At 45.4% G+C, this 21044-nt stretch overlaps 1 protein-coding gene across 2 annotated transcripts in view; it reads right to left on the bottom strand.

Annotated features, from left to right (window-relative positions):
• RNGTT (RNA guanylyltransferase and 5'-phosphatase) overlaps positions 1 to 13558 on the bottom strand; it is a 723922-nt gene extending 710364 nt beyond the window's left edge. The window contains exon 1 of one of the 2 annotated variants that reach the window (XM_030199106.1): positions 13526 to 13558. In XM_030199106.1, coding sequence (XP_030054966.1) covers positions 13526 to 13532 — 7 coding nt within the window. In that variant the 5' untranslated portion in view covers positions 13533 to 13558. The other variant, XM_030199105.1, reaches the window with a different exon arrangement.
• Positions 13559 to 21044: the final 7486 nt, after the last annotated feature.

The following is a 21044-nucleotide window of genomic DNA, read 5'->3' as shown; positions in this document are numbered from 1 at the left end:
AGAGGCACTCAGGGAGGACAAGGGCATAGTGGTCTTTACAGAAGATGTAAGAGACCTACCTGTACCAGAAATGGTTTTCAAGGGTGATGAGGAGGAACTGAAAATCTTGAGAACCTGGAAGATGTACTGAGCCAAATCGACAAATTAAAGGAGTAGTAAATCACCTGGACCAGTTGGCATGCACCCTACGGTGCTGAAAGAACTCAAACATGAAATTGCTGATCTGCTGTTAGTGATCTGTAACCTGTCTTTAAAATCGTCCGTAGTACCTGAAGACTGGAAAATGGCCAATGTAATGCCGATTAAGCCCAATGTCAGTACTGGGCAAAATAGTGGGAACTATTATAAAGAATAAAACAAAAACATGGCTCTTTCGAGTCACCATGGATTCAGCCCAGGGAAGTCTTGTCTCACCAATTTGCTTCATTTACTTGAAGGCGTGAATAAACATGTTGATATACAATAAAAACATTTATTGACATTGAGGCATATTTTCAAAGCACTTAGACAAGGCAATAAATAAATCCTAATAAATAAAATAAAAATACATAAGTTAGCCAGGTAGGCAGTAAAATCAGCCAGGCAGAAAGTCCATTCAAAGGTTCCTGAGGAGAACATTTATTTTCACTAACTGATAAATGACGACAACCTTTAACTGTGTTAGTCTGCAGGCACCGGATCTCCATACTGCTTAGTTATTCCTGACTACTTTTTCTATATTTCATCTTTTGGCTGTAGTTTTGCTGTTAATTTTCTGCTTTCTCTGGGGATCTTTTACTAAAGCGCGCTAGCGTTTTCAGCGCAAGCTAAATGCTAGAGACACCTATATATTCCTATGGGTGTCTCTAGCATTTAGCATGCGCCTATTTTTAGCGCGCGCTTAAAATGCTAGCGTACCTTAGTAAAGACCCCCTCTACCTATTATGATTTTGCTGGACATAACTTAAAACAAACATATATTCACATTTCTAAGTTTGCTTTGCTTTCTCAAAAGAAAGAACAGGGCTTCAAACTTGTCTTTTGGCTTCCTATTCTGCAATCTGTTAGTAACCCACTGAAAGTATTTAGATAGCTAGCTTTAGAAAATCTTTTCCCTGTTTGAGAAAGATAAAAGATACGAATTGGCTTCCAGAAATGGTCAAAAGGCCCTAGACTTAAAAATCCTTCCCAAACCCTTTAATCCAGCAACCCCAGGCCTGGATTTTCTTATCATCTGCATAACACAGCCAACTGTCTTCAATTAAGTATAAATCAATCTAGTTTTTGTTTTCAGAATACTACTGCTCTGTGTCAAGCCTGATAATCAAAATGACTATTATTCAGTACAGCACCTGCAGGGAAACCATTTAGAGCCTTTTAGAGCTTGCTACATCAGCACGACACACACAGCAGCCAGACTCATATATGGGAAAAACAAGATTCGAAAGTGCAAAACTTCTACGAGAAAAACTACACTGGCTCCCAATCAAAGAACGTACTGCTTTCAAAATCTGCGCCCTCGTTCACAAAATCATCAATGCTGAAGCCCTGGGATACATGTCAGACCTCACAGACCTCCCAGTCAGAAATACAACAAGATCAACATGCACATACCTAAATCTCCACCACCCAAGTTGCAAAGGACTCAAATACAAATCAACCTATGCATCCGGCATCTCCTATATAAGCACACAATTATGGAACGCACCACCAAATGCCGTGAAAACAACATATGACCACATAAACTTCCGGAAACTACTACAAACTTACCTGTTCAAAAAGGCATACCTGAACAACCCAACTTAAATGCCTCAACTCTGCAACACAACAAAACCAAAACTCGATTGGACATAAATTACCTCTTCCTCCTTATGATTCCTAAATCTGTCTGTCATACACGAACTTTACTCTACCACAACTTCACTTTGTACTTGTTATAACCGATATTGGTGATTGCCTCTACGGTACTATGTAAGCCACACTGAGCCTGCAAATAGGTGAGAAAATGTGGGGTACAAGTGTTACAAATAAATAAATAAATAAAATCTGTCTCCAAATCTCTGCTGTGGGGGGAAAAAAAAGTCGACTCAACTAAGATAAAAATTAGCTGCAATGGGGAAGTCCATTTGGAGTTATATTAGCCCTTTTCCAGTCTGTTACGGACATCTTCCGGGGAGGGGTAGGAGGGCCATCAGAACACAGGCCCCCGGCTCTCTCGCGGAGGGGAGTAAGTTCACACATTTTTGTTTGATTTTAATTCAATGCTTTCGATTGTGAATGTAAAGCTGACACCTGAAAGTGGTTATATTTCGGGGGTTAATGAACATATGATGTCAATTGGTAGAAGGGAAGAGATGGGGGGAAAAGGGTTGTTGAAAAATTGCTGTTAATAGATCCTGTTGAATAAATGTTAGCTATTAGTACATAAAAGGGGGGGGGGGGGGGGGGGATAAAGTTAAAAGATTAATGGAGATGAGTAATATCGCACAATTACCGTACTTAATGTGTGTTGATTGATTGTAGTGATACTTACATTATGTAAACACCATTTTTGTGCTTCATTAATAAAAACTGTTGAAACCTTAAAAATTAGCTGCAATAAAAAAGGGGCCTCCCCAGGATTCCACATGAAAACAATTCACCCCCACTCCACAAACAACCCAGGAACTAAAGGATTACTGTGGGCTCTGGTAGAGTGCAACCTGTAACACAGACACCCCCACTCCCCAAAGGATACCCTGCAAAATGCCTTTTCTGCTTTGGGAAATGACGCTGCTCCAAGAATAGAATCTGAAGTGATGACAGTGAAGAAACAGCGACACCCAGAGCACCCGAAATCTCTCAGGCAATGTCAGATGAACTCCAAACAGAAAACTGCTACCGCTAGGAGATTCCATTATTAGAGGATTTCAGTTGGGAACACAGTTCAAGGGCCAGATACTCAGATAAACACAAACCAAACTGTTAGTGAAATCTGAGAAAGGGAAAGAGGATGGGATTTGATATATCGCCTTTCTGTGGTTACAAAGTGGTTATGAGCAAAACAGCGAAAATGACCAACAAAAATGAAAAAAAGAAGAAAATAATAAAAAAATATATATAGAAAAATATATAATAAAGACGACACTTCTAATGTAAAAACGTAAAAATATTTATTAACCATAAAAAGTGATACAAAAATAGGTAGAACAGGACTCAACACAGCTGTGTTTCGGCCGTACAGGCCTGCATCAGGTGTCTTCTCACCATATAGAGTCTCTTTCTCTATTTATACATCGGAAGATTTTTGTATTGGTATGTAGAAAGTCTTATAAGTGAACTGTGTTTAAAACGTCTGTGTGAACAACTCTCCGGTTGTCTCATAATAACATAGTAGATGACGGCAGAAAAAGACCTGCACGGTCCATCCAGTCTGCCCAACAAGATAACTCATATTTGCTGCTTTTTGTGTATACCCTACTTTGATTTGTACCTGTGCTCTTCAGGGCACAGACCGTATAAGTCTGCCCAGCACTATCCCCGCCTCCCAACCACCTGCCCCTCCTCCCAACCACCGGCTCTGGCACAGACCGTATAAGTCTGCCCAGCACTATCCTCACCTCCCAACCATCAGCCCTGCCTCCCAACCACCGGCTGTGGCACAGACCGTACAAGTCTGTCCAGCACTATCCTCACCTCCCAACCACCAGTCCCGCTGCCCACCACCGGCTCTGACACAGACCGTACAAGTCTGTCCAGCACTATCCTTACCTCCCAACCACCGGCTCTGGCACAGACCATACAAGTCTGCCCAGCACTATCCCCGCCTCCCTACCACCAGCCCCGCCTCCCGATCTTGACTAAGCTCCTGAGGATCCATTCCTTCGGCACAGGATTCCTTTATTCTTATCCCACGCATGTTTGAATTCTGGGATCTTATGGCGCTAAAATTTACTCAAATCAGTATAGATTGGCGGTGCTCTAATAAGCGTCAGATCCCAGAAGAGACAACCGGAGAGTTGTTCACACAGCCGTTTTAAACACAGTTCACTTATAAACTGCAAATAGACTGAATGAGAACACCCGATGATACTGAGGGCACTCAGAGAGGTTCTGGCAGGTCCTCTAAACTAGGTCCTACCATCAGATCAGTCCAGACCAGCGGATGGAGACCAAGTACTTCTGTGTGATTCACCCCTTAAGAGCACCATGCAGCCTTGGAATGCTCAATATTTCAAATGACCAAGCAATGGGACTTTACCTTAGACTGAAATTTCAAATCAAGAATCCTTATGTACCCTACCGTTAGTAATAAGGTAGGGAAAAAAAACTGGCAGAGATAAATGGAATGTGAAATATGAAAGAGACCTTGGAGTAAGGGCTGCCGAGATGGGGGAGCAAAATTCCCCTTGCCCGGCCTCCAAGGGAGGGCCCAGCGTCAGAAAGCTTCTTCCTGCCTGCCTTCTTCCTAGTCTGACTCTCTCCTGCTCCTGTGTGCCAGGACTCAGATGATTGTATTAACACGGTGACCTGGATTATTGCGTTAATGCAATCATCCAGGTCCTGGCACACACAGGAGCAGAAGACGACAGACAGACCGAGGCAGGAGAGTCAGACTCAGGAAGGTAAGGGGGCGGGCAGGGGTGCACGGCACAGAGGCCCAAGTAAGGGGCAGCCGGGTCTCTCTCAGCAGCCCTGCTCGGAGTGATAGCAAAAGAGATCTCACGGTTACAAAACAATGTGACAAAGCAATGGCCAAGTCCAGCAGGATGCCCAGCTACATAGAAAACGGCACAACCAGCAAAAAGGAGAAGAAGATAATGCCTCTATACAAGGCAGTGGTGAGGCCCCACTTGAAATGCTGTTCAGTTTTAAAGGCCCTATTTTGCCAAGGACATAAAGACCTGAAGATGTTCAGAGGAAAGTGACATGTGACTTAAGTGTCTGAAGAAATAAGAGAAGATACTCAAAGACTTTAATATGTTTACCTTAACAGTAGAAACAGGAAAGATGTGATATATTTCAAATATTTAAATGTTTGTATTTATGAAAATACAAACCTTTTCCATAAACAGGAAAACTACAGAATTAGATAACATTAAAGGAAGCTACAAGGAGAGAAACAAAGGCAAAATCAGGAAATACTTTTTCATTGAAAGGTTGGTAAATGTCTGAAATGCTCTTTCAGAGGAGGTTGCAGCCTGGACAAAAACAATGACAGAATTCCATAGGGCATGGGCTAAACACAATGGATCAAAAAGGAAAATAACCGCTGAACATGAACCATTCAAAAAATCTCTCTATATAAAAGGCACCACCAACGTTCTAAATGAAGCCTCCAGCCGGAAGTGTGAAGGGGGAGAGATATCCGGTTTCCCCATGAGTGGCTGCCCCGCCCTCGCTCTCTCTGTAACACAAACAGTGAAGGAAAACACAGCAAAGCACGAAATCAAATCACTCGCTCTAGAAATGTTAAGTAGTAGTAGTAACAGTGAAGGTGAGTGGGGAAGGGAGAGAGAGCAGAAGCCCTCACTATCTCTGTAACACAAACACAGCACAGCAGGAAACTTAAACTGAAGGACTCGACTCCGAGGGGGGAGGGGACAGAGAGCAGAGGGGACAGACAGCACAGGGGAAGGGAGAGAGGGCAGGGACACACACACTCCCACATGCACACAGAAGAAAACCTTGCTAGCCCCCGTTTCATTTGCATCAGAAACGGGGCTTTTTTACTAGTCTTATTATACTTATCTTCATTAAAGTGCAAATAGAAAGTGGAAGGAAAAGCCTTGGACCCCTGCCCAGAACTCTAAGGGTCTTCTTTACTAAGGTGCGCTAATGCTAGAGACACCCATAGAAATATATGGGTGTCTCTAGCATTAGCCTGTGCTTAAAAACGCTAGCACACTTACAGCACACCTTAGTAAACAGGGCCCTAAATGTTGTCACAGACTTAACAAAGGGTAAACTCATAGGTGTAAAACTCTTCCACAAAAAGTTCAAAAATTTAGAGTTGAAGATGACGATTTAAAATTATTTATTACATTTGTACCCCACGCTTTCCCACATGTTGCAGGCTCAATGCGGCTTACATAGTAAATACATACAATTACAAAGTCTGGAGAAGAATAATACAATTATAGTAAACGAGTTAAAGATGAGATAACGAAAGGAAAAGAGATAGGGAAGGAATGGTAAGGAAAGACAGAGGGAAGTGGTAAGGAGTAGGATCAAGTAGCTGGTTTGAAATTTAATTAGAGTCATTCAGGTAAGCTTTTTTAAAGAGGTTGGTCTTCAACATTTTCCTGAACGGTAGATGGTCATTGATTTTCCGGATGGGTCTTGGCAAAGCGTTCCAAAGCTGGCTGCCCAAGAAGGAGAAACTAGACGCATAGGAGGTCTTATATTTAATACCCTTGCAATTTGGGAGGTGTAAATTAAGGTGGATGTGAGACGACAATGATCTATTAAAATTAACATATAAATTTTTGAACTTTTTATGGAAGAGTTTTATGCCTATGAGTTTACCCTTTGTTAAGTCTGTGACAACATTTAGTGGGTCTTTTACTAAACTGCGGCAGCGTTTTTAGCTTGTGGTAAATGCTGAGTTGCCCATAGGAATATAATGGGCATTTTGGTATTTACCGCCAGCTGATTTTTACCACAGCCTAGTAAAAGACCCCCTTAGAGTTCCGGACAGGTGTCTGAGGCTTTTACTCCCACACTTACTATTTGCACTTTAATGAAGATAAATATTATAAGATTTATTGTATGGTTCATGTACAGTGGTTACTTTGATTTGCTAGTTAGACCACAGTTTCAATTTTGTTTGGAGGACAAACACAGAGGATCCCACTATGACAAGAGGATGGAATAAAGTATGAATTATTCCTACTCAAGGCAAAACTTAAATTACTTTCACATTAAAAAAAAATAACAATAAATGGTAATCTGTACAGTGCAGTAGTTACAACCTTAAAAACGAGAGAGAGGGGTACCTGCATGGAGCATCAGGTGCAGCCCTAACCACCTTTTTGTACCATGCTGGTCTTTATCTGCTGTCAACTACTATGTTACTAAGGGGGTCTTTTCCTAAAGCTTAGCTCGAGTTATCTAGAGCAGGGCCCATAGGAATAAAATACTGCAGATAACTTGAGCTAAGCTTTAGTAAAATACCCCCTAAGCAACTGCAAGTACATAAGTATTGCAATACTGGGACAGACCAAAGGTCCATGAAGCCCAGCATCCTGTTTCCAACAGTGCGCAATCCAGGTCACAAATATCTGGCAAGATCCCCAAAAAAGTACAAAACTTTTATACTGCTTATCCCACAAATAGTGGATTCTCCCCAAGTCCATATTTAATAATGGTCTTTGGACTTTTCTTTTAGGAAGCCGCCCAAACTTTTTTAAAACTCTGCTAGGCTAACCGCCTTTACAACATTCTTCGGCAATGAATTCCAGAGTTCAATTACACATTGAGTGAAGAAATTTTTTCTCCGATTCGTTTTAAATTTACTACATTGTAGCTTCATCGTATGCCCCCTAGTTCTAGTATTTTTGGAAAGCGTAAACAGACGCTTCACATCTACTCATTCCACTCCACTCATTATTTTATAGACCTCTATCATATCTCCCCTCAGCCGCCTTTTCTCCAAGCTGAAAAGCCCTAGCCACTTTAGCCTGTCCTCATAGGGAAGTCATTCCACCCCTTTTATCATTTTTGTCGCCCTTCTCTGCACTTTTTCTAATTCCACTAAATCTTTTTTGAGATGCAGCAACCAGAATTGAATACAATATTCAAGGTGCGGTCGCACCATGGAGCGATACAAAGGCATTATAACGTCCTCATTTTTGCTTTCCATTCCTTTCCTAATAATACCTAACATTCTATTTGCTTTCATAGCCGCAGCAGCACACTGAGCAGAAGGTTTCAATGTATCGTCAACGATGACACCTAGATCCCTTCCTTGTCCAGTGACTCCTAACGTAGAACCTTGCATGACGTAGCTATAATTTGGATTCCTCTTTCCCACATGCATCACTACGCACTTGCTCACATTAAATGTCATCTGCCATTTAGATGCCCAGTCTCCCAAGGTCCTCTTGTAATTTTTCACAATCCTCCCGCGATTTAATGACTTTGAATAACTTTGTGTTGTCAACAAATTGAATTACCTCACTAGTTATTCCCATCTCTAGGTCATTTATAAATATGTTAAAAAGCAGTGGTCCCAGCACAGACCACTGGGGAACCCCACTAACTACCCTTCTCCATTGAGAATACTGACCATTTAACCCTACTCTCTGTTTTCTATCTTTTAACCAGTTTTTAATCCACAATAGGACACTACCTCCTATCCAATTTCCTCTGGAGTCTTTCATGAGGTACTTTGTCAAATACCTTTTGGAAATCCGGATACACAATGTTGACTGGCTCATCTTTATCCACATTTGTTCACCCCTTCAAAGAAATGTAATAGATTGGTGAGGCAACATTTCCTTTCACTAAATCCATGTTGACTTTGTCTCATTAATCCATGCTTTTGAATATGCTCTGTAATTTTGTTCTTTTTAATAGTCTCTACCATTTTGCCCGGCACAGACAATCAGGCTCACCGGTCTATAATTTCCCGGATCTCCACTGGAACCTTTTTTAAAGTAAAAGTAAATAAACTCAGTTTTGTTTACTGAAATAATTGGTTCTCCTTCTTAATGGTTTTGGATCTAAGAAGCTGGTAAGTAATTTACCAGAGTGAAAATAAAACCACAGACAAAATGTATTCCACAATGAAAGAAAGCCAAACTACCACAAAGACTAAATGGTGATGCAAAAGAGGATAGTAACGTCCAAAAAGATATCCTTTAAAAAAAAGGGGGGGGGGGGAGAAAGCAAATTGTACTGAGAAAAACAGAATGGTACATAGGCAGAAATTCTCTGCTCAGGATAACATACATAGAGGAGTATTTTCAAAGCAGTTAAAACTTACAAAGTTATGTGGGGGGGGGGGGGGCATTTTTGATAAGACGTCTAAGTCGGACTTTGGGACATTTTGCACTAAATGTCCCAAATCCAAATAGAAGACAACAATTTTCAAAACCACAAAACTATCTTTTCTTTTTTAAATACTGTTTGTAACAACATAAGAACACAAAAACAAAAGAGTAGCCATACCTGGGTCAGATCAATGGTCCATCTAGTCCAATATCCTGTTTTCCAAACGGTGGCCAAGCCAGGTCACAAGTACCTGGCAGATACCCAAATCGGGCAACACTCCACACTACAAATCCCAGGGCAAGCAGTTGTTTCCCATTTCTGCCTCAATAGCAGACTATGGACTTTTCCTCCAGGAATTTGTCCAAACCTTTTTTAAACCCAGATACGCTAACCCGCTGTTACCACATCCTCCAGCAAAGAGCTACAGAGCTTAACTATTCGTTGAGTGAAAAAACATATTTTGTGCTTTGTGTATTTGTTTTTTCAGACCATTTTTGGAAATAGGAAATTTTAAAAGTACAAGCGAAAAACGTAGAAAAGTCAAGCCATTGAGATGTAGGAGGGGCCAGCATTTTCAGCAGACTGGTCCCCCAGACATCCCAGGAGAGCAACGGAGCACTGTTATGGACTTCATATATATACTCCCAGGTACAAATCTCACTGTTGCTCCATTATCTGGTCTGCTGAACCCTCCAACATCCACTCAAAACCCACTACCCCCAATAGTACACCACTACAATAGCCCTTATGAGTGAAGGGGGCACCTATATGTGGGTACAATGGGTTTCTGGTAAGTTTGAAGGGCTCACAGTTTCCACAAGTGTAACAAGTAGGGGGAGGCATGGGCCTGAGTCCACCCTTCTATAGTGCACTGCACCCACCTGCATACTGCTCTAATGGACCTGGCTATAACATCTGAGCCTGGTGAATACTATTTTTATTCACTTTCTTTTGGGGGGGGGGGGGGAGTCATCCCCAATTCCCTCCAGTGGTCATTTAGGGCACCTTTTTATGCTGTATTAGTTTTGAAAACAAGACTAGATCAAAACGTTGAAGTTTTCATCTTGTTCCATTATGGCTGTAAAAAGTCCAAGTGTTAGGCACACCCTAAGCCTGCCCCCCCCCCCCCCCCCCCCCAACATGCCCCCTTGTGATTTGGGCACACTGCGATGAAATGCATACTTTAACGTCTGCAAAACAGGTTTGAAAAAAATGATTTGGACATTTTGAGAAGAAATCTGTCCAAATGGTGCTTTATCACACTTGTGGCATTTTTCTCTCTTTCGAAAATAAGCCCCATAGTAACCTATGGAAATTTGTAAGTCTAAGTGATTTGAAAATAAGTCCCATAGCAACACAGTGAATGACAACAGAAAAAGACCTGTATAGTCCATCCAATATGCCCAGCATGCCCTGATGAACCACCTGCGACCCGACCCGCACCTCCAGACCCTGAGACCGTGGATCAGGAACACCCCCCGGCCCCATCCATCCCCAGAACAGAGTTGTATCTTCCATTCTCTGCAGAGTGCATGCCTTCAAGATTAAACACTGACATCATGAATAGGGCAAATGGCAATCTGCCACCATGCCAACTTCATATAGGCAGTTATATATGAAGTCTTCTAAAACAATACCACAACACCACGCCAATAGTATGAAAAATGGTTTTATTATTATGGCATCAAAATAGTCATATACATTACATCCCTGTTTTCTCTCCCCTACTGAGATACATAGCTTCTACAATCTTAGTATATGGTATAACTGTGATACAAAACATGCATACTTGATCCTGATCTGTCTTTTGTCATTTGTGTGCAGTAATGATCAAAAAAGCAAACAGAAAGTTAAGAATTATTCAAAAAGGAATAGAAAACAAAACTGGAAATTGAATGTCTCTTTATGGATCCCTACTGCAATCACACCTTGAGTACTGTGCACTTTTGGTTATCCCATCTCAAAAACAGAAAGAGGTAGAACGAAACAAGCAAAAAAACAAAATACCAAGGCAGCAAAAATGATAGAATGAATGGAATGGAATGGCTCTCTTATAAAGAAAGGCTTAACAGGTTGGAGCTCTTTACCTTGGAGACAATAGAGAATGGATATGATAGATTCATAAAATCATGGAACAAGTTGATAGGGGGTAGTTATCTACCCTTTCAAATTATACTACAACTAGAAGACACTCCATGAAACCACAATTTATGTTTAAATCTTTTTATTTGAAGCAATTCAAGATGGAAAGCAAAAAGCAATATTAAACAAAATAGCTAATTTTGCTTAATTAACCACTTGAGAGGACATCATGCCAAAACTACATCATCACACCATAAAAATACTCACTGAAAAAAATAAACCTCAAAAAACCCGGGGACAGGTCGTAGACTTTTTAACAAAGTCACAAAAGGGCTAAGCTATTACTGATCTCCAAAATATACCAGAAAAAAATAGTACAAAACAATATCCAAAAAGAACTATTCAACAACACTACTCCAACAAACAAAAAAACATAAATAAAACAGTTTAATACAATATTAGCATAACGTGCTCTCAAAATGGTAATTCTGTTAATTGGCAAATGTTCTAAAAAAAAGAGTTCCAAAATGCTGTGCACAAAGAAAACTCTTCGCCACGTATATGAAAAAGTGGACGGGTTGTAAACAGAACTTGTACTTCCAAACGATTTCTTCCAAGTCAAACAAGTTGCACAGATTTTTGATTCCCCCTTGTTTCACCACAAGCTGCACCAGGAGGAACTATAATCCATGTAAGCAGACTCCAAGGTGGCAACAAGAAGAAAAAGACACTGAGGACAATTCAGCCAATCACAATGGATCCTTGATTTAAAGGGTCAGGCAACCACAACCCCATGTTTCCAAAAACAGGCTTCCCATTCCATCAGTCCATTAAGCCCATGCAGTATCACAGTTGTAATTTATACATCCATCGTTGTTCTCGCTGATGCAGACTCTTAGAAATATCACCCCTAGGATGGAATCCTATGGAATCTGATCAATAACCATGCAATGCAAATCAAAGAACTGGCGATATTGTTCCAAGCAACATTTAACCATGGGGGCTTCTGCCTTGCCAGCTGAAATGCAATGTTTGTATTCTTCCAACCTAATCTTAAACATATGTTTAGTTTGTCCAATATACATAAGGTCACATGGGCACTCAATTCGGTATATCACACAAACATTGCATTTCAGCTGGAAAGATGGAAGCACCCCATGGTTAAATGTTGCTTGGAACATCATCACCGGTTCTTCAATTTGCCCTAGAAATGGTTATTTTTGCAGAGCTCTCTTGACCATCACAGGGAGAGGCTGGTGGATAATTAAAAAAGAAAAGCCTCATTTATGTATGCATATCACAGATCGAAAATAAAAACTATTCTAAACTAAGTCCAGTCCAACCTACAAAGAGTTTAAAATGTGGATTTAGCTCACATCTTTTTCAGTTGTAGCTCAGGTATTGTCCAGTCCTTGGAGGACTTACACTGTAAGTTTTGTACCTGAGGCATGAAGATTTAGTCACTTGTCCAAGATCCCAAGGCATTGCAGTGGGATTTAAACCAGGCTTCCCTAGTTGTTATGCTGGTACTCTAGGCCAATCCTCCATTCCATTAACTCTCTTACCACTGTATACACATAACTGCCAACTTACCCAATTCATGTAGAACTTTAGACCAGGCCTGGTTTTGAACTTACATGGCAAAGCAGTATGGTTATCTGAAGTCCCTGGTTCTGTCCACCACTCAAATCAATATTCCACCACCTTCACGACCCCCCCCCCCCCCCCCCCCAATACATCAGGAGAAGGAGATCAGAAATACAGCATTGACCCTATCCCTAATGTATCTGGATAATATGAATCAGTGATGTAGCACCTAACCATTATACTTCTATCCAGGAAATCTAGACTGCCTCAATCTTGATTGACTGCACTTTTTGTCCTTTAGATTGTAAGCTCCTTTGAGCAGGGACTGTCCTCTGTGTTAAATTGTACAGCGCTGCGTAACCCTGGTAGCGCTTTAGAAATGTTAAGTAGTAGTACTTCTACTGCAAGTATTTCACACGATTTCATCTCTCTACGCCACATAAAACGTCTACCGTGCGCCAACACCGCCTCCACGTGGAGCTTTCAAGGCACCGAAGAAGCAGACAAGGTTTTGCTCTAGCCAAAGCTAAGGGGCGAAAGGCAGGATCAAGTCCCCTCTCTCTTACCTGCCACGGGCTGTCCCCTTCTCGGGCAGTTCAGCCACCGCGGCGGGATCTTGTTTACCGCCATAGACCGCCGGCCTCCGGCTCCCCCGAGAGCCGCCGCTGACCGTTCCCCCTTTCCCTCCTGTCCTAGCCTCAATGTGGCACTTCAGCGGGGGGGGGGGGGGGGGGCTCCCCTGGCCGGACACCACCGCCACAGACCCCGCTCTCCCCCGATGCCTTGAGTCCGATCTGGGCGATACCGCTCCAGGACAGAGATTCCACTTCACGCTAAGCAACCACTACTACTCCTACTGCTGCTTCATTCAGACGCGAACTACCGCCGCGCGCTTACCCACCATGCATTAGGGCAGCTTGTGCTTCCGGGGCTAAGCCGGGTCATTTCCGTCGTAATGGAACGCGTTAACCCCCTCAGTTCCGCGATGCGTAGAGCCACCTGAGCGATTTTTCATCGTTCGTTACCAGTCTGCTGCGGCCGGGGGCAAACGCGGAATCTACGCGCTGAGTAAAGAAAAACGTTCTCCTATTCTCCAATTTGTTTTAAATCTACCGTATAGGAGAACGTTTTTCTTTAGTCCGCGTGTAGTTAGACTCTGGAACTCGTTGCCGGAGAATGTAGTGACAGCAGTTGGCCTTACGGAGTTTAAAGGGGGTTTGGACAGATTCCTGAGGGAAAAGTCCATTGAACATTATTAATTTGGGGGGGGGGGGGGGGGGGGTTGGAAGGCGGGGATAGTGCTGGGCAGACTTATACGGTCTGCCCTGAAGAGGACAGGTACAAATCAAGGTAAGGTGGTATACACAAAAAATAGCACATATGCGTTTATCTTGTTGGGCAGACTGGATGGACTGTACAGGTCCTTTTCTGCCGTCATCTACTATGTTACAATGAGGCATATTTTCAAAGCACTTAGCCTCCCAAAGTTCCATAGAAACCTATGGAACTTAGCCTCCCAAAGTGCTTTGAAAATATGCCTCTATGTAAGCCTGGATTGGCCGCTGTCGGAGACAGGATGCTGGGCTTGATGATGGACCCTTGGTCTTTTCCCAGTATGGCGATGCTTATGTGCTTATGAATCCTCTCTGGCTCTTGTTTATGTGGCCGTTTTCTTATTTCTCCGCTGAAAATGTGTATTTAGCTGTTATTTCATTGTTAGGAGAGAGGTTATTTTCCCTTCTCAGTTTTGGTTAGTGTAACCCCTCTGGTACCTACTCTTAGCTTTCCAGAGATGCCACGTTAATCAGTTCCAGGCTGGAGACCTTTTGGCCAGTTTTGCTTTTGAACTTACATTCCATTGCAGTGTGGGGGTTGTAGTGCCTCATCCTCCCCATTGAAATCAGTGTTGTAGGTCCTCTAATGCAACAGACTGTGGTGTTCAGAAATCTGGCAAGATTTCTAAACCTTATTCTTGTGCATTATGGGACTTTCTGCACAGATGTCAGTGGGTAGAATCGGGAACTACCAATACCACAAGGACCCTGCTGACCAGGGTATACAATTTTGAGGGTGGCTAGGGTTGCCAACTGGCTCCAGATTCACCCTATAGGGTTGATCCAGTCTAGGTTGAAAGGACTTGTAGTCTTGCTTTTTTTTTTTTGGAGGGGGGGGGGGGAAATCCAGTTTGGAAATCAGAACAAGACCCTTCATGCAATGGGGTAAAACCTGGACTGGATCAACCTTTTAGGATGAATCTGGAGCCATTTGGCAACCCTATGCCACTGGTGCAACTGCCTGGACGTAACCACCTCCTGCACCAACGATGGCAACCCGTCGGCGCTCACCTCCCAAACAACTGATTATCCATTGAGCCCACCTCTGGTACCGCCGGCCAGGCCTATCAACACTGATCATTGAAGGAGTCACCAGCTGGCGGGGAGAGAGCAGACCGCGGGATAGAGGGAGGCGGACAAGGGGAGCAGGTGAGTGGAGGGAGTACTGGAGGCGGCCAGAGAGATGCAGCGTGACTCGGAGAGCGGCCCGAGGCCTGACGGCACTGCTTAGCACTGAACGCGGTGGACAGCATGACTTGAGGCTGCCCGTGGCCAGACGACACTACCCCACGCCGAATGAGGACGGTGGGCGGAAGCTACTTGGGTCGCCGACGAGGGCAACTGGGACTGGCCATAAATGGCAGATTGCAAAGCGTGAGCCGATGCCAGTGGCTGTTGTATCCTCCTGAGCTGATTTGTGCCGAACAGCTTCCTGCCACCAACCAGCTCTCAGAGCCGCGGAGAACCTGCACCCTGGACCAACAACCTAACTCACCTGACTACTCCTAACCCAACCACCAGCATAACTTTAGGAATCACGGAATCCACGCACCCAGCGCAACACAACCAAACAACCAACCATGAAGTGCGGCCTGGCGGCCAGCCGAGCTAACTGGTTGAGAACCTGGAGTCAACCCACAGGCTATCTTTAGGAACCACGGAGTTCTATGCCCGGGGGCAACACCTAGCTTGCACTTATGCTGGGCCACCTGCCTACCTGACACCACGCAGCTTATAGAGGCCAGCGCACAGACGAACGCGGTGGACCATCTGAGCTCACTCCCCACCCTAACCAGCAGTTCACTACTCCCGAGACATCACTCACCAACATCTACCGAGCATCAGACTGTGAGTAAACCATCCATCTCCAAACTGACACTAAAATGAATATTGTCAAAATATTCCTAGCAATCTACTCCCTTTCACTGATTCACCTAACACTATCCATCCCACTTGTTGAAAATAATATCATACCCATCATACAAAATCACCAAAGACTGATCAGACACTCTGCACCCCACCAAACTGACAACCACCAAATAAAAGGAAAAACACCCAAATACGGACAATACCAACATTACGGAAAGAAAGATCACAAAAAACAAACACTATCCAAGGAACGACAACTAACAAAAATCCACACATTCTCAAACTTAGCAGACCCATACCAAAATATCCAAGTGGACTACATCAATGCTAGGTCCGTATTCAACAAAACAACAATAATATCAGATTGGATCTCGTCAGAAAACCTTGACTTAATCTTCATCAACAAAACATGGATCCACGATCAAAAGGACCCCATAATCCTCGACCTATGTCCTCCAGGATATAAAATCAATCACTGGACCAGAATGGAAAAGAGAGGAGGAGGCATAGCTATAATCTATCGAGACCAATTCGTTACCGAAACCACTGCCGAATCCGTAACACCCGAACTCGAAATTGCCTTGATTAGAATCTATAACAAATCCTTGGTCGATCATCTGAACTGCGTCCTGTTTTACAGACCGCCCAGTAATTGGAGTGACAGCCAACCAATCTTCACAGACTTCATTTCATCTACATGTGTAAACAACTCCAACACACTAATCCTAGGTGACATTAATCTCCACCTAGTAGACCCCAACTCTACCAACACATGTGAATGTAAGGACTTCCTACACTCCTGGGATCTCAAATGGCCTCACATGCAAGCAACTCACACCAAAGGACACACACTAGACCTCTTATCACACAAATTGTCCACAGACCATAACATATTAATAACAGATATCAAATGGTCAGAAACACCTTGGACCGACCACTACAAACTGAACTTATCACTAAACTGGCGGAAGAAGGGATTAAATTGCGTACCAGAACAAACATCATACAGTACGAGCAGGCAAATAGACCCAAAAATATTCTGGCAACAGATATACGACAACGAATGGACAGCACAACCGGACGCCATACATTACCTTACTCAATGGGATGAGAGATGTAGAACCATATTAAATGAAATAGCACCCTTAAAAACAAGAATATCAAGAAGACAAAACTTGATACCATGGTTTAACGACGACTTTAAAAGACACAAAACTCAATCCAGGAAACTTGAATGAACATGGAAAAAAAGGAAAGATGAACATACACTCAATGCATGGAAACAAATACACAGAAAATAGAAATCCTATATAATAATTCTCACCTCCAACGTTCTATGAGCCTGCCTGCCTGTGTCCGTAACTTTCTTTACAGAAGGCCAGCTGGGCTCCAAAGCCCCAGCTGACGTCACTGGACCCATTATGCCATAAACCCAGGGGAAAAAAACAAACCTCACAGCTGATCCTCTTCCCCGCCCCCCCCTACAACTGTCTTGCGCAAATAGTTGACCGCCAAAAAACCCAGAAAAGGCTCAAGACTGCCTGACGACTGTGACGCACTGAACAGCCTCCCTACACAGTTACCGCTGTGCTGGCCATCGCGCTGAAGTAGGGAACAACGGTGCTGGCAGTGATGCGCTGAACAGCCTCCCTACACAGTTACCTCTGAACTGGCCATCGCGCTGAAGTAGGGAACAACGGTAAGGAGGGAGGGGACGATCGCTAACTTCCATATCATCAAGCTGATCAATCCATAGACTGGTGGGTTGTGTCCATCTACCAGCAGGTGGAGATAGAGAGCAAACTTTTGCCTCCCTATATGTGGTCATGTGCTGCCGGAAACTCCTCAGTATGTTCTCTATCTCAGCAGGTGGTGGTCACACACAGCAGCAGCTCTGGCTAGGCCTCCAAGCCTAATCCTTAGGTTTTGTTGAGGCCTGGGGTTGAGGGCTCTTTTGAGCAAGTGCAAACCTGGTGGTGCCAGGTCCCTCCTTTTCTCCCCCCTCCCGCTGGCTCCGTTAAAAAAAAAAAAAAAAAAAAAAAAAGAAAATTTTAAACGTCCTTAAAGGCGTTTATTTCGACGTTTATTTAAACGTTCATTGCAGCTACTCACTGGGACACCAGTTCGTTACAGCTCGGAGCGGCAAGCAGGTAATTTTACCTTTTTATAGCGGGCAGGGGGTTCCCCGATTCTTCTCCTCGTGGCATATGGCGTCGGAGGGCGAGGGCGCAAAGGGTCGCTCCCCGGATCGCTTGAGCGCTTCTAGAGGGGATGCGGGGGTCTTACAGCCTGATTCGCCCTTGTTGGGTGACAGTTTCGTGACCGAGGAATGTCCCGGTCCTTTCTCCGGCGTGGCGGTTTTTCCCGCCATAAACGCCCATCCCCCGCTCCTCGCCTTCGCCATCTTGGCCGGCCACGCGGCTCGGACGGCTTCTTCGTGGGCCGCCCTTGAGGTTGGAGACATTATTGCCATGAACGCCCTTAATTTGGGTGACGGCACAAAGCGGCTAAAGATAAGCGCCGTTCTTCCCGCGCGGCTCCTTCGCGGAGTGTCGCGCCGGACGCCATTTTGGATGCGCAGCATGTCTCTCCCCCGCTCTTGCGAGCGCCGGTTGAGGGTGCGTCTAGGGCTGTTGCCCAGGCTGCGGAAGTGCACAGTCTGGGGGGGTTTCTCCCCCGAGTTTGTTTTGCTGCTGCATCAGGCTTTCCTCATGCAAAACGCTGCCCCTGCTCCCTCTTCTGGTAAAGAGGTTGAGGTTCCCAGAGGTAAACGCCCTCTGGTTGATTTCCAGGCCTTGGAGGACTTTGTCTCCTCCGATGTAGATGAGGGCAGCGTGTCTGAGGTCTCCCAACGGTCCTTTGCGGATTCCTTGGAGGAGATGGATTCCCGCTCGGATGGAGCGGATGACCCCTCTGCAGCGCGGCTTTTTAGCTCAGAGGATTTGCCCAACCTGTTAGTGCAGGCCATGGGCATTTTGAAGATTTCCTCTCCGGAGGACGTCTCTCCCTCAGCCCCTGTTGGCTCTGCCATTATGCTGGGGATGAAGCGCCCGCCTAGAACCTTCCACGTGCATGATGCCATGCACACCTTAATTTCGGCTCAATGGGATGTCCCGGAAGCGAGCCTCAAAGTGGCTAGGGCTATGTCCCGCCTCTCTCCTTTACCTGAAAGTGAACGTGAGGCCTATCTGTGGCCTACCGTGGATTCTTTAATCACTGCGGTGACTAAGAAAACGGCTTTGCCGGTGGAAGGTGGCACGGCCCTAAAGGACGCCCAAGACAGAAGATTGGAGGCGGCCTTAAGGTCGTCCTTTGAGGCGACTGCTTTAAGTTTGCAGGCCTCGGTTTGCGGTGCCTATGTGGCCAGGGCGTGCCTGACTATGGTGCAGCGGGCTTCCCCCTCGGATCATTCCTTGAGGGCTGATTGGCCGGCCCTGGAATCGGGCTTAGCCTATTTGGCAGACTTGCTGTATGTTGTCTTGAGAGCCTCAGCTAAAGGCATGGCTCAGACAGTCTCTGCGCGGCGGTGGCTTTGGCTGCAACATTGGTCTGCTGACCACGCCTCTAAATCCCGCCTGGCTAGATTGCCTTTTAAAGGCAAGCTGCTCTTTGGGGTCGAGCTGGACAAAATCGTGACCGATCTCGGCACGTCTAAGGGCAAGAGGTTACCAGAGGTCAGGGCTCGGGCTAGTACCCGTCCCGGTCCCTCCAGAGGACGGTTTCAGGAAGCCCGTCGGTACCGCCCGGGCAGGCCGGGCTCCTCTGCTCCCTCTTCCTTCAAGAGGAATTTCTCCCCCAAGCAGCATTCCTTTCGCAGAGACCGCCGTCCCGGAGCTGCTCCCTCCGGTCCTCCCCCAGGGTCTTGTACCCAGTGACGGGGCCTTGGTCCACGCCCCAGTGCAGATTGGAGGACGGCTGTCCTCGTTTCGGGGTGAGCGGACCACAGTAACTTCACACGCTTGGGTGCTGGAAGTCATCAGAGACGGCTACAAGCTAGAGTTCTGCCGACCCTTAAGAGACGGGTTTGTACTCTCTCCCTGCAAGTCTCCGGTCAAAGCTGTGGCAGTGCAGCAGACCTTGGACAACCTGATCCGCCTGGGTGCGGTCGTTCCGGTGCCAAAAGATCAGATTGGCAAGGGACGTTACTCCATTTACTTTGTGGTACCAAAGAAAGGAGATTCTGTCCGGCCTATCCTCGACCTCAAAGGGGTCAATCGGGCCTTGAAAGTGCGGCACTTTCGCATGGAGACTCTCCGCTCTGTTATAGCGGCAGTGAAGGCAGGAGAGTTCTTGGCTTCCTTGGGCATCAAGGAAGCGTACCTGCATATTCCCATCTGGCCTCCTCTCCAACGCTTTCTGCGTTTTACAGTCCTGAGACGACACTTCCAGTTCAGAGCCCTCCCTTTCGGGTTGGCTACTGCTCCACGGACCTTTTCCAAAGTAATGGGGGTCATAGCGGCCTTCCTGCTAAAGGAAGAAGTACAAGTCCATCCTTATCTGGACGACTGGTTGATCCGAGCCCCCTCTTATGCAGAGTGCGGCAAAGCTATGGACCGGGTAGTTGCTCTTTTGAGCTCCCTGGGATGGATCATTAACTGGAAGAAGAGCCAGCTGCGCCCGACTCAGTCCCGGGAGTATCTGGGAGTTCGATTCGACACCCAAGTGGGCAGAGTGTTCCTGCCAGACAATCGGATTGTCAAGCTTCAGGCTCAGGTGGACTAGTTCCTAGTAGCCTCTCCTATTCGGGCTTCGGACTACGTGCAGCTGTTGGGCTCTATGACGGCCACGATGGAAGTAGTGCCCTGGGCCAGGGCTCATATGAGACCACTACAGCTATCTCTGCTGTTGCGCTGGACTCCGATGTCGGAGGATTATGCTGTGCGCCTTCCCTTGGACCCAGCAGTGCGCAAGCCGCTGAGCTGGTGGACGCAGACAGACAAGTTGTCTGCAGGAATGCCTCTGGTGACCCCGGAGTGGATTGTCGTCACGACAGACGCCTCTTTGATGGGCTGGGGAGCCCAATGCTTGGGAAGGACAGCGCAGGGGCTCTGGTCTCCTGCAGAGGCAAGTGGTCTATCAACCTCCTGGAACTCAGAGCCATTCGGTTGGTGTTATTGGAGTTCATCCCGGTACTGGTGTTGAAGCCTGTACGGGTCCTGTCGGACAATGCCACGGCTGTGGCCTATATCAACCGCCAGGGAGGTACCAAGAGCGCCC

Source organism: Microcaecilia unicolor, chromosome 3 (genome assembly GCF_901765095.1).
Source record: "Microcaecilia unicolor chromosome 3, aMicUni1.1, whole genome shotgun sequence".
In the NCBI taxonomy this organism is placed as follows: Eukaryota; Metazoa; Chordata; class Amphibia; order Gymnophiona; family Siphonopidae; genus Microcaecilia; species Microcaecilia unicolor.
This window is presented reverse-complemented; position numbering and strand designations above follow the sequence as displayed.